Here is an 11385-nt window from a genome sequence, read left to right as displayed (position 1 = left end):
GGATTAAACACTAAAAGACAACAAAACAAGAATTGAAAATTGATTGATTATATAGTATTTGATACCACAAATCTTGGATTTGACTCTGATGCCCAATCAAAGAAGCATTTTCAATATAAAAACTTTGAAATGATTTTGGTGACCCTACCAAAAGCATGATACTCAACAGAAGAAGCATTCATCAAAAGTGAACACATGACAGTGAATAACAAATGCAATGGAAGCAACCTCAAGAGACAGCTACTAAATCCAATGAGCTTACCAATATTTTATAAAGAATGTTATTTTTTTGTAGGACAGAAGGTTAACCTCATTTAGACAGTAGAACATAAAATTTTTTAACTTTTCTAACATGCATGTATGTTACAAATCAAGCTAATATTCTCCCTTTTATGGGATTCGAGTTTGTTTTCCGCTTCGATCAATGTGAATGTACTGGAAAAAGAAAAAAGAAAGGGAAAGATGTACCCACCTATGGCTATCGATCATCAAGTGGACGAGTCCTGCAATTTGGCACCAACACTTCATTGCAGAATTCACCCGGAGACACACAGAGAGAACGTTATAGGAAAGAAAGGAAGATGACAGAGAAAGGATATAGAGAGCCTAATTTCATTGAGTTAAGCAGTCAATTCTTGGGTTTCACTTTCACCAACTAAATCAGCATTTAACGTTAAACCCAGAGATAAAAAAAGGTTGTTGGTGACGGGATTGCTTGCATTGTATGTATTCCTTAGAAGTCAAGTTGAAGGAGTAAAAAGTTTTAGAATTGAGTGGGGTTTTGGCTATTCACCTTAAAGACTAAATTATAGAAAAATCTCTAAGGGACCAATTAAATTAACCAAAAACAACAAAAATAAGGAAATCAAACAAAAGCAAATGGAAATAAATAAGGATACTAATAGCAAAAAAATTAGATTCTCAAAAAAAAAAAAAAAAAAAAAAAGCAAAAAATTGGAATAGAGAAAGATGGTGGGGTAGAATTTACATTACCTGAAATTTCCAAGCCATATTCGAAAATCTCCCTTCAGTGCGTACTGTGTAGAATTCTGCTGGAACTGAGAACTGGATATTGAGGTGCTAGTAAACTAGTTAACCAAAATACCAGTTTTTTTCTGGTTGACAGTTTTAACCATGTGTAATCCTCGTAATTCAAAACTCTAAAGCATTTCTTTGCGATCATGGTGAGGGTTTTTTCGACATTTCAAATGGCACAACCGTCTTCTCTCGAAGGAGAACAGAACATTTTGAACGAATATCCATTTTTGGGTGCCACTTGCCTATTTGCAGTAAAACGGTAGCGTTTCATTTTTTTTTTTCTTTCGTTTTTGTAAACATACTGGAAAAATTAAATCAAAAAAGAAAAGAAAAACTACGGATGCGGTGCCGTTTTTAGAATCTCAGAAACCCACCCGACACGGCGACGCTAATCGGACCATCCGCGTTTCTCACTCGTTCGAAAAACCTTTCTTCTACCTCACGAATAGCCCCCAAATCAGAAAAACCTCCCTTGAACCCTTCACTTTACTTTACCTTTGTATATCTCTCACTATGTTTAGAATTCACCGATTCACACTAGCCAAAACCCAGCACCTCCGCTACTTCTCACAATCTGCCACTGCCGCTGTCATCGAAGAACCAGCAATCGAGGCAGCCCGATTGACCTACCTCGACGGTTTTCCTAAGCCTGGTCCCATACAGACTATCCTCGCTGTCCCTCGAGCCGCCTCCGGCAAGAACATTGCCGTGAAAGAAAGAAAAGCAGGGCGTGTCCCTAGCATTGTATTCGAGCAGGAAGATGGGCAGCATGGCGGCAATAAAAGGCTAGTTTCAGTTCAATCAAATCAAATTAGGAATTTGGTTAATAAGCTTGGGAGATCATTTTTCTTGTCCAGGCTTTTTAATCTTGAGGTTAGAACGGAGTTTGGGTCCGACGAGATCATCGAGAAAGTTCGGGTCTTGCCGAGATTGGTAATACCGATGTACTTGGGATTTTTCTTAATTTCTTATGTTAATGTGAATAAAGTTGAAATATGATTTGTGTTTGATTGCTGAGAAATTTAATGAATATTTTACTCAGCTGAGAAAATGTTAGGAATAAAGTTTGTATATTTGTCTCGTTGAAACTTCTCAGGTTCATTTGCATGCTGTATCTGATACGCCCATCAACGTGACCTTCATAAGGGCACCCTCTAATGCTTTGTTGAAGGTTGATGTTCCTCTTGTCTTCAGAGGAGAAGATGTATCTCCTGGACTCAGGAAAGGTTAGTCATTTCTTCATGCACTTTTTAACTTCTTATGTGAGTTCGAAATTCTTGTTGATAAGTTATTGTGATTATGCCAAAGTCAGGTCTTAATCCATTAAAATAACTCCGTGTATAAATTCAGATCTATACAAGAAAAAAAAAAGAACTTGTATTGCATCTTATTGCATTTAAAATTTAAAACATGAAGAATGTATGTATTGTTTTCCCCTTCGGCTAGTTATATTTTATGAAGTTTCCCTAAGCTATCTGCTAATATCTTTATGAGTGGCCAGATTGAGAATACCAATATTGATTGGATTATTATTTGACTGAGACTTCCATATTGCAATCTAGCAAAAGTGAGAAAGAAGATGGAATTGTAGGCTTGCAATTAGTAAAACCTCCCTAACATTCTGTTGTCTTCTGCTTGCCTGATCAAGCTTCATGTTTAGTATGCCAATAAATTTGGTGCTAGTTATTGGGTCCAAGTGATTTATGTATCAATTTTCTCTTTATATTGTTTTTTCATTCAAGTAAGCAGTTGAAGCTTGATGCACCTAGAGATACCCCTATGATTTTCCTTCGTTATGGCTTTTAGTTTCCAATTTCTCATTTTCTAGCCTTTGTCTCTGTAAATTCTGTATGGCTTAACTTAACACATTTGATATCTGAATAGTGCATGATATTGAGTCTTGCATCTTTTTACAATTATAGCTGTCTCCAGACATTAGATTGCATGGCTAGAGGCAATGATGGTAGATCTGTCACATTTTGGTAATGAAACTTTAAAAATGGATTTGAGTTGGTAAACTTGGGGGGCATGCTTATAAAATGATATCAGAATTTCTTCAGATAATATATTTGCTACCTGCTCTTAGTTGATGCACTTTTCGTGTGTGTCATGCGAATAAACAATGAAGTGCTTCTCTTGCTGAAATCCTAGTTCTCCATGGTTGTGTTCTGAATCTTTAGTCATTCCCCATATAGAGTCATTGGAATATGTTTTTTGGCGTAACCTGTCTCAGCAAGTGCCCTTCCCACTTCATTATAATTGTTTAAACCTTAGACCTCCTAAAGTGGCATCTGAGACCAACTATAGGTCTTATTCAGTGATCAATGGAAGATAATCAACGAAAAAAAATTATGAGCATCAAGAAGGACTTTTTACTTTTGACGCTACACTGCAAATGTTTTATTGATAGGCAATTACAAGAGACAGTAATCATGGTTAGAATATATGTTATAACCAGTATTCAGAATCAGACTACCTAGTAATTAATAACGATTATCTGCTTATTCCTTACTGTTGATTTCTTGGAGCGAGTGAGAAGACTCTCCTCCTCTAGTGACAATATTCCTAGAAGATATCATCATTTTTCATTTATGTGGCTTTTTATTACATACAAACAGACTTGCCCATCTGGCTTCTTTGTAATTTGCAATTGCGTCGATCTAATCTGCAGAACTATAATTTTGCTTGCAAACTTGGCAGGTTCTTATTTGAATACTATTAAGAGGACCGTGAAGTTCCTTTGCCCTGCAGATATCATCCCTCCATACATTGATGTGGATCTAAGTGAACTGGACGTGGGCCAAAAGTTGGTGATGGGAGATCTCAAAGTTCCTCCAGCCCTACAGCTCATTCAGTCAAAAGAGCAGCCTGTTGTTAAGATCGCGGGAGCCAGGGTTTCTGACCAAAAGAAATCTAAATGAGCAGCATTAAAGGAGGAGAAAACCTGTTGTAACTTTGGAGCATTCACAAGCAAAAGTAGTTCCCTGATCCTTACAACATAGCCCTGTTCTAGTAAAACTAGTATAGGGCAGGTGCATTTGGCCCTGTTCACAATCAATTTTTGATCTTTTTTCTTTTTCTCTTTTTGGGTTTAATCTTTGGATTCCATTTTTCATTTTTGATGATAGAATAGGGTTTTGGTGAAGGTCCTTTTATGAAGTCCTTTCGGAAAAAGTAAAGGAAGCCCTTTTAATTCCTCATTTATCTACGAGATTGGGGTTAGTTAAGGGGCTTAGGTTTTGTAGCATTTTTAAGTTATGTTTTTTCTATCTTACAATAAGCTCCGTTATTGGGCTGTAGTTACCATAAACAGATCTTTGATGGCAATTGGCAAATGGAATTCAGTTGAATGTTTAATATTCCTAAACCATGCAAGGCAAGGCCTTGAGTTCTTTCTACAAAGAAATCCATTAATAGATCGGATTTCCTTTATATGCAAGAAAGTATTAGCAGCAGTTGGACAACAATTCATGAAATTGACAACAATCACTTGAAAATAGTATGTACTTTATGTTCTTCATAAAAGTTGCCAAGCGAAAACAGGAAGAAGAGCCATTCCCTCTTTTCTCATCTTTTTAAAAATTACATTTCAATATATCTTTCGGTCAACATATTGGAATTATATATATATATATATATATATATATATATATATATATATATATATATATATGAAAAAAAAAAAAAGAGAGAACCTATGCTTTACATGAACAATTTTTCAACTCCCCAATGCCAATGGTTCAAGCGTGTAAAAACCAATATATAGTAGTTAAATAATTAGGATTTGTTGAAAAGAACACAATAAATAAAATTATAGATAGAATAAATGGTTTTTCATTTTTATACTAAAGCGTTAAGCCCTCCAGATAATGTTCTTACCAACAAGAAAAAAAATCTATAATTTGGTGAGTAAAGGAAAAAAATAGTGCTTGAAACACCATAAATAAATCTTTTATCAATACCAAGAACAGAAAATAAAATCACACGTCTTGAATCTTGTTAAAATCTCAACCTCTGTAGCTATTATCACTGAGGACGGAAGACACTGAGGAAAACAAATTGGTTTAGAGATGGATAATTAAAATTACCATATCAGATTTTGTATATTTTACTTGAGATAAAATATATTGGAAATCTGTTTAAATAGAAGATTAAACTGTATCTTATCTGTAAATGCCTTTATAAATATATGGGCCAAAAGACAAGAAAGAACAATACAAACCCACTTTTGATAGGCTTCTTTCAAGATGTCAGCAAAATCACTTCTCCCAGCCATTCTCTTCTTCTCCTTCTCGTTTCTATTTTCCATTCCTTGCTCTTCTTTACCTTTATCAACAAATGGGAAATGGATAGTTGATTCAAAAACAGGGCAACGTGTTAAGCTAGCTTGTGTCAATTGGCCTGCGCATCTGGAGCCAATGGTAGCTGAAGGTTTTCGTGAACAGTCATTAAAGCGCATTGTTGAACAAATAGTAAAGCAGAAATACAATTGTGTTCGTTTAACATGGGCAACCTTTATGTTCACTAGATATGCTAATATCACTGTGAAGCAATCTTTTCAAACTCTCAAGTTAACTGAAACTACAGGAGGAATAAAGAAGCATAATCTTTTTCTATATAGCATGACCCTCGTCCAGGCTTTTGAAGCTGTTATTGATGAGCTTGGCAATCAAGGTGTAATGGCGGTTCTTGATTGTCAAGTTAGCAAGCCAAGTTGGTGCTGTGGAGAAAGGGATGGTAATGCTTTTTTTGGCGACACTTCTTTTGATGTTCAAGAATGGATACAAGGTTTAACCAAAGTAGCTGAGCTTGTCAAGTCCAAACCACATGTGAGCTTATTGTCTATTTGTTCTTTTCTCTTTTCCTGTAGGTTAAAATTATACGTTTCTTGGAAAAGGAGAAGCATAAACTAACTTCTTGAAATTCTCTTAATGATCCTGACATTTTATGGTTTGGTTTGATCTGTAGGTGGTAGGAATAAGCACAAGAAATGAACTACGAGGGCCATTGTCAAATGTGGACGATTGGTACAAGTACATTAATGAAGGAGCATCAGCAATTCACAAAGCAAACCCAGATGTACTAATATTTGTTTCAGGGTTAGGTTATGCAACTGATCTCACTTTCTTGAAAAGACAGTCTTTAGGAACCAATTATGATAACAAATTAGTGTATGAGGCACATTGGTATGCATTTAGTTGGGGTCAAAAGAGTGATTGGGATGTGAAGGACATAAACCAAGTTTGTAAAGATAAATTGGATTCTTTCATTTCAAAAACTGGTTTTATTACCACACTTGAAAACCCATTTCCACTTTTTCTTGGAGAATTTGGGTTTAGTCAAAGAGGTCTTGACCTATCTGAAGACCACTTCTTGAGTTGTTTCTTGGCCTATGCTTCTGATATTGACTTGGATTGGGCTATTTGGGGCTTGCAAGGAAGCTATTATATCCGTAATAATAAAGAATATGCAGATGAACATTTTGGTGTCTTGGATAGTTACTGGAACCGTGTCAGGAGTCCATTTATGGAGAACAGGTTAAATTTTGTTAAGCAGAAGCTTCAAGGTGAGTAATCCCAATTGATCAATTGACTTGGAAAATGTCCTGTTCAAGATTTTGACAATTTCTGATGGAAAATTTTCGTTGCAGATCCAACCTCAGACTTCTACCAATCTTATGTAATTTTTCATCCACAAAGTGGTGCTTGTATCAGTACAAATGAGAGAGGGGAAATATACGCCGATAGTTGCGATAACCCGAACCAATGGGAACACGCCGAAGATGGCCATCCGATCAGGCTTCATAGCACAAACTTATGTATTGAAGCTATAGGGGATGGACTTTCACCAGTTCTTTCTGAAAATTGCTCGGGCCAGAAAAGTTCTTGGAAATTGCTTTCAGCTACAAAGCTTCATGTAGCTGTTATAGATGAGTCGGGACAATCTCTTTGCTTGCATAAGGATTCACCTTACACTTCTACAATTCTGACTATCAAATGTAGTTTAACTTTTGAAGATGATCCTTGCATGAAAGATCCACAGAAAGACTCAACAACTCAGTGGTTTAAGCTTGTTCAAACAAATGTAAGACCTTAATTAGGTTGCTGCCCTTAAATTTAAGTAGCTAAGGTTTATCAGAATTCAGAATTAGTACCTAGAATGGTTTTTCATTCCTAACTAAGGAGAAATTAATGACATATCATTTTATTTTATGTTTATTGATTAATTTGCTCCATTTTCAACATTTCTTGTACATTTTTGTTTTGGTACAATAAAAGGACACTAACAAAATCTAACCACCATAAACACGAGCATAAGAGATTGCAGCAAACTATAATCCTTGGCAAGACTAAATATAATTCATCCGATAGTTGCGATAACCCGAACCAATGGGAACACGCTGATAGTTGGTCATCCGATCAAGCTTCATAGCACAAACTTATGTATTGAAGCTATAGGGGATGGACTTTCACCAGTTCTTTCTGAAAATTGCTCGGGCCAGAAAAGTTCTTGGAAATTGCTTTCAGCTACAAAGCTTAATGTAGCTGTTATAGATGAGTCGGGACAATCTCTTTGCTTGCATAAGGATTCACCTTACACTTCTGCAATTCTGACTATCAAATGTAGTTTAACTTTTGAAGATGATCCTTGCATGAAAGATCCACAGAAAGACTCAACAACTCAGTGGTTTAAGCTTGTTCAAACAAATGTAAGACCTTAATTAGGTTGCTGCCCTTAAATTTAAGTAGCTAAGGTTTATCAGAATTCAGAATTAGTACCTAGAATGGTTTTTAATTCCTAACTAAGGAGAAATTAATGACATATCATTTTATTTTATGTTTATTGATTAATTTGCTCCATTTTCAACATTTCTTGTACATTTTTGTTTTGGTACAATAAAAGGACACTAACAAAATCTAACCACCATAAACACGAGCATAAGAGATTGCAGCAAACTATAATCCTTGGCAAGACTAAATATAATTCATCTCTAAATATAATACCTTCCTATTTTTCCCAAGAAACCAGCTAGGTGAACTGAAAAATGAACTCCAAGAAACATCTCTGAAAAGAAAATGAAAATTCGTTTTAGTAAAATTCCAGGAAATCCAATTCTGAACAAAATCCAGAGCAAAAGAACACCCCAAATAAACAACATTTCTTCGACATTATTATTAATTTTATTATTGTTATTTTATTGCTTGTATTATCAGTTACTTGTATTAACAACTAACGTTGAAAGCAGGGCCATTGGAGAGTTGCTGATTCCTATCAACCTCAGTAAGAAATAATAGCTTCTGGTTTGCAAAATCTACCGACTCTTTAACCCAGAACTAAAAAACCGTTATGTCATGTACTGGGTATTTTACCTAAAATAGACTTCATTTCTTGGAATTCAAAGCACGCTGTGATGTTATGAACAATTTTTACTATATTCAGTAAATATTATATATCCTGTAACCCTCATCTCTGTTCCCCTATAAATTTGGAAATGAGTTTCCTTTCCACCCACAATAAGATTTTAATGGATTTGCCTGGTCAAGTGCTTCAGCTTCCAAGCTGGTTTCTTTTCTCCGGAAGTGGTGTGAGTATGGTTTACTTGAAAGCAAGTTTGTTTCAGGAAACTCGAAGCTGGGAGAAGCCATTTCCAAGTTTGCGGGTGAATTTGGGTTAGTTCAAAGCAAAAGTGACGAACGTTGCTTGCCTGCTTTATGGCCTCAAGTGCTGCTGCTGAATTTGACTTGGAATGGAGGTTGTGCGCTTGGCAAGGTAGAAAAATCAAACTGGCAGAGGAGACTTATAATAATAATAATATTATTATTATTATTTTTATTATATATAATTATAGTAACCAGTAATTAATCTATATATAATTATATAACTTTTGTTATTATAAGAAATTATGTAAAAACAAATGTGATAACAGTGAAATTTATATAGTCAATATAATTCGACTATTTCACTTTGAGAACTATAAGAGAGGACTTGAACTTATGACTTCGGAGATCTCTCAATCTCTTTAAATGCTCTTTGCAATTGAATTACCTTTCAAGTTGATGAAGTATATACTATTTTTTTAATACCCAATGGTCGTGTGTTCTTTATTGCTAAATAATATAATATTTTTTAAACATTTCTTTAATATACCATCAAAAAATACATCATCAATTATTTTATTTCATCTTAATAATTTAGGCAAGCTAATAATTTTATTAATACTCCATTTTATTAAAAGCTATTATAAATTTAATTACCAAATCTCAAGTATTCATTCATCAACAAAAATTCATTTTGATGGTGCCATCTTTGATCTTCACAAATATAAATTTTAACCACAAATAAATTTTGACTTGAAAATAAAATTTGCACCGCTACTAAATCCCATGATAAATGTTCAAACTCCTCCTTCATGACTATTGTAATCTTATTTAGATATTATTAGGTCCTCCTCTTGATCTCTGTTATGTTTTTTTTTTTTTTTTTACCAAAAGGCTGTTATGATCTTGTTTGGATAGAATATTATTATCTTTCAAATTTATTTTATGAGAATTAACAAAGTATTATTATCTTAAATATATGGATAACTGATAATTGGAAGAAAAATATATTCTATCTTATATCCCTCATCTCTGATCCCTATAAATATGATCAACTGTGCTTTACAGTGCGTACACCTCCAATATTGAAACCAAAAATGGCAGGGAAATAGATTTTCTTTCTGCTCACTCTGAGTTTTCTTTTTACAGCTTCTGGCTTTTCTTTTCCTTTATCAACAAATGGGAGATGGATATTTGATGATAAAACAGGTGCAAGAGTGAAATTAACTTGTGTAAATTGGACATCCCACGTAGAGCCAATGGTAACTGAAGGGATTGACAAGCAGCCACTTAGATATATAGTATCTGAATTGGTTAAAGAGAAGTTCAATTGCGTTCGTTTCACATGGGCGACACACATGTTCACTCGCTATTCTAAACGCACTGTTTTAAGGGTAGACCTAACGTAAGTCACATTATCTTATTTCTTTATTCATGCATGCATCTGAAATCTTAACAATTTATTAATCTTTGCATTGATTTGGATTTTTCATTACAGGTGATAGGAATAAGCACAAGAAACGAGATACGTGGACCTCGTTCAAATGAGGAAGACTGGTACAAGTACATGGAACAAGGAATAGAAACCATTCAAAAGGCAAATCCTCCTGTACTAATATTTGCTTCAGGACTTGGTTATGCCGGTGACCTAACTTGCCTGAAGAAAAAGCCTTTAGAGACTAGCTTTAATAACAAATTGGTGTACGAGGCACATTGGTATCCATTTAGTTGGTCATGGTGGATATTGGAATATGGAAGATGTGAACGGGGTCTGCTATAACGAAACCCAACGTATTTTTAACCAAACTGGATTTGTCATGAATGCTGAGAAGCCATTCCCTATGTTTATGGGTGAGTTTGGTCTAGACCAAAGAGCTTTCAGCAGAGGTGATGAACGTTTCTTGGCTTGCTTTTTGGCCTATGCAGCTGAATTTGACTTGGAATGGGTGTTATGGGCATGGCAAGGTAGCTCTATCATTATAGAGAAAATCAAATTGGTATGGAGGAGACTTATGGTGTTATGGATTACAATTGGGACCGTGTTAGAAACCCAGAATATCAGAGAAGGATGGAACTTATTAAGTTGAAGCTTCAAGGTACTTGTCTATCTTGGCATAACTATAATTTAGTACTTTAACATCAAACTTAATTAGTATCTAACACAGGACATTTTTTTTTTTTTTTTTTGATGCAGACCCAAGTTTAAAATCTCAGGTATCCCATATAATGTTTCATCCACAGAGCGGAACCTGCATCAATGCAGACGGTACAGAGAGAATATCTGCAGGCGATTGCAAGGCACCAAGCCATTGGGTCCATACCAGAGATGGGGATCCGATCAGGTTGAAGGGAAAAAGACTATGCATTAAAGTTGTTAGTGATGGATGGGAACCAATGCTTTCTGAAGATTGCTCAAGCGAGCAAAGTTCTTGGAAAAGCTTTCCAAGACCAAGTTTCACTTGGCTTCCATAGATGATAAAGGACAACAAGTTTGCTTGCAGAAGGAATCCCCCTACACTAGAAAGATAATTACTAGAAATTGTACTTTGATGCTTGAAGATGCAGAATATCTAAAGGGTCCACGCAATGAGCCAATAGCCCAATGGTTTAAATTCGTCAAGACAAATGTTTTATAGATAGAAAAACCAACTTAGGATTTAGTATTTTGACAGTTATGATCTTTTTTAATGGTAGAATTCCTGGTGAATAATATATATATTATTTCTTTGAACAAATACTCTTCTGCTGA

The 11385-nt window shown here is 35.0% G+C and overlaps 2 protein-coding genes and 1 pseudogene across 3 annotated transcripts; all 3 read left to right on the top strand.

Moving 5' to 3' along the window:
• Positions 1 to 1425: 1425 nt before the first annotated feature.
• Positions 1426 to 4395, top strand: LOC105645736 (Ribosomal protein L25/Gln-tRNA synthetase, anti-codon-binding domain-containing protein). The gene is made up of 3 exons (XM_012231415.4): positions 1426 to 1971; positions 2135 to 2264; positions 3739 to 4395. The coding sequence occupies exons 1-3, from the start codon at positions 1552 to 1554 to the stop codon at positions 3957 to 3959; spliced, it is 771 nt and encodes a 256-aa protein (XP_012086805.1). The 5' UTR covers positions 1426 to 1551; the 3' UTR covers positions 3960 to 4395.
• An 848-nt stretch (positions 4396 to 5243) lies between these two features.
• Positions 5244 to 7256, top strand: LOC105646038 (glycosyl hydrolase 5 family protein). Its single transcript, XM_020684019.3, has 3 exons — positions 5244 to 5867; positions 6007 to 6604; positions 6689 to 7256. Exons 1-3 carry the CDS (start codon positions 5286 to 5288, stop codon positions 7132 to 7134), a joined length of 1626 nt encoding a protein of 541 aa, XP_020539678.1. The 5' UTR covers positions 5244 to 5285; the 3' UTR covers positions 7135 to 7256.
• Positions 7257 to 8563: 1307 nt separating this feature from the next.
• On the top strand, positions 8564 to 11309 carry LOC110008676 (glycosyl hydrolase 5 family protein-like; annotated as a pseudogene). The gene is made up of 4 exons (XR_016320330.1): positions 8564 to 8708; positions 9786 to 10030; positions 10135 to 10732; positions 10831 to 11309. The product of XR_016320330.1 is annotated as a glycosyl hydrolase 5 family protein-like (transcript).
• Positions 11310 to 11385: the final 76 nt, after the last annotated feature.

The sequence above is a fragment of the Jatropha curcas genome, chromosome 4, assembly GCF_041381405.1.
Source record: "Jatropha curcas cultivar XTBG-Jc1 chromosome 4, XTBG_Jcur_1.0, whole genome shotgun sequence".
NCBI classification, from domain to species: Eukaryota; Viridiplantae; Streptophyta; class Magnoliopsida; order Malpighiales; family Euphorbiaceae; genus Jatropha; species Jatropha curcas.
Note: the sequence above shows the minus strand (reverse complement) of the source record. Positions and strands in the feature narration are given on the sequence as shown.

What these genes read in the sequence shown, in the direction of transcription:
- LOC105646038 (XM_020684019.3), top strand. Translation starts at nt 5,286, where the DNA reads ATGTCAGCAAAATCACTTCTCCCAGCCATTCTCTTCTTCTCCTTCTCG. An exon ending in TTGTCAAGTCCAAACCACAT is followed by an intron (nt 5,868 to 6,006) that starts GTGAGCTTATTG and finishes TTTGATCTGTAG; the next exon opens with GTGGTAGGAATAAGCACAAG. An exon ending in TGTTAAGCAGAAGCTTCAAG is followed by an intron (nt 6,605 to 6,688) that starts GTGAGTAATCCC and finishes TTTTCGTTGCAG; the next exon opens with ATCCAACCTCAGACTTCTAC.
- LOC105645736 (XM_012231415.4), top strand. Translation starts at nt 1,552, where the DNA reads ATGTTTAGAATTCACCGATTCACACTAGCCAAAACCCAGCACCTCCGC. An exon ending in TTCGGGTCTTGCCGAGATTG is followed by an intron (nt 1,972 to 2,134) that starts GTAATACCGATG and finishes GAAACTTCTCAG; the next exon opens with GTTCATTTGCATGCTGTATC. An exon ending in ATCTCCTGGACTCAGGAAAG is followed by an intron (nt 2,265 to 3,738) that starts GTTAGTCATTTC and finishes CAAACTTGGCAG; the next exon opens with GTTCTTATTTGAATACTATT.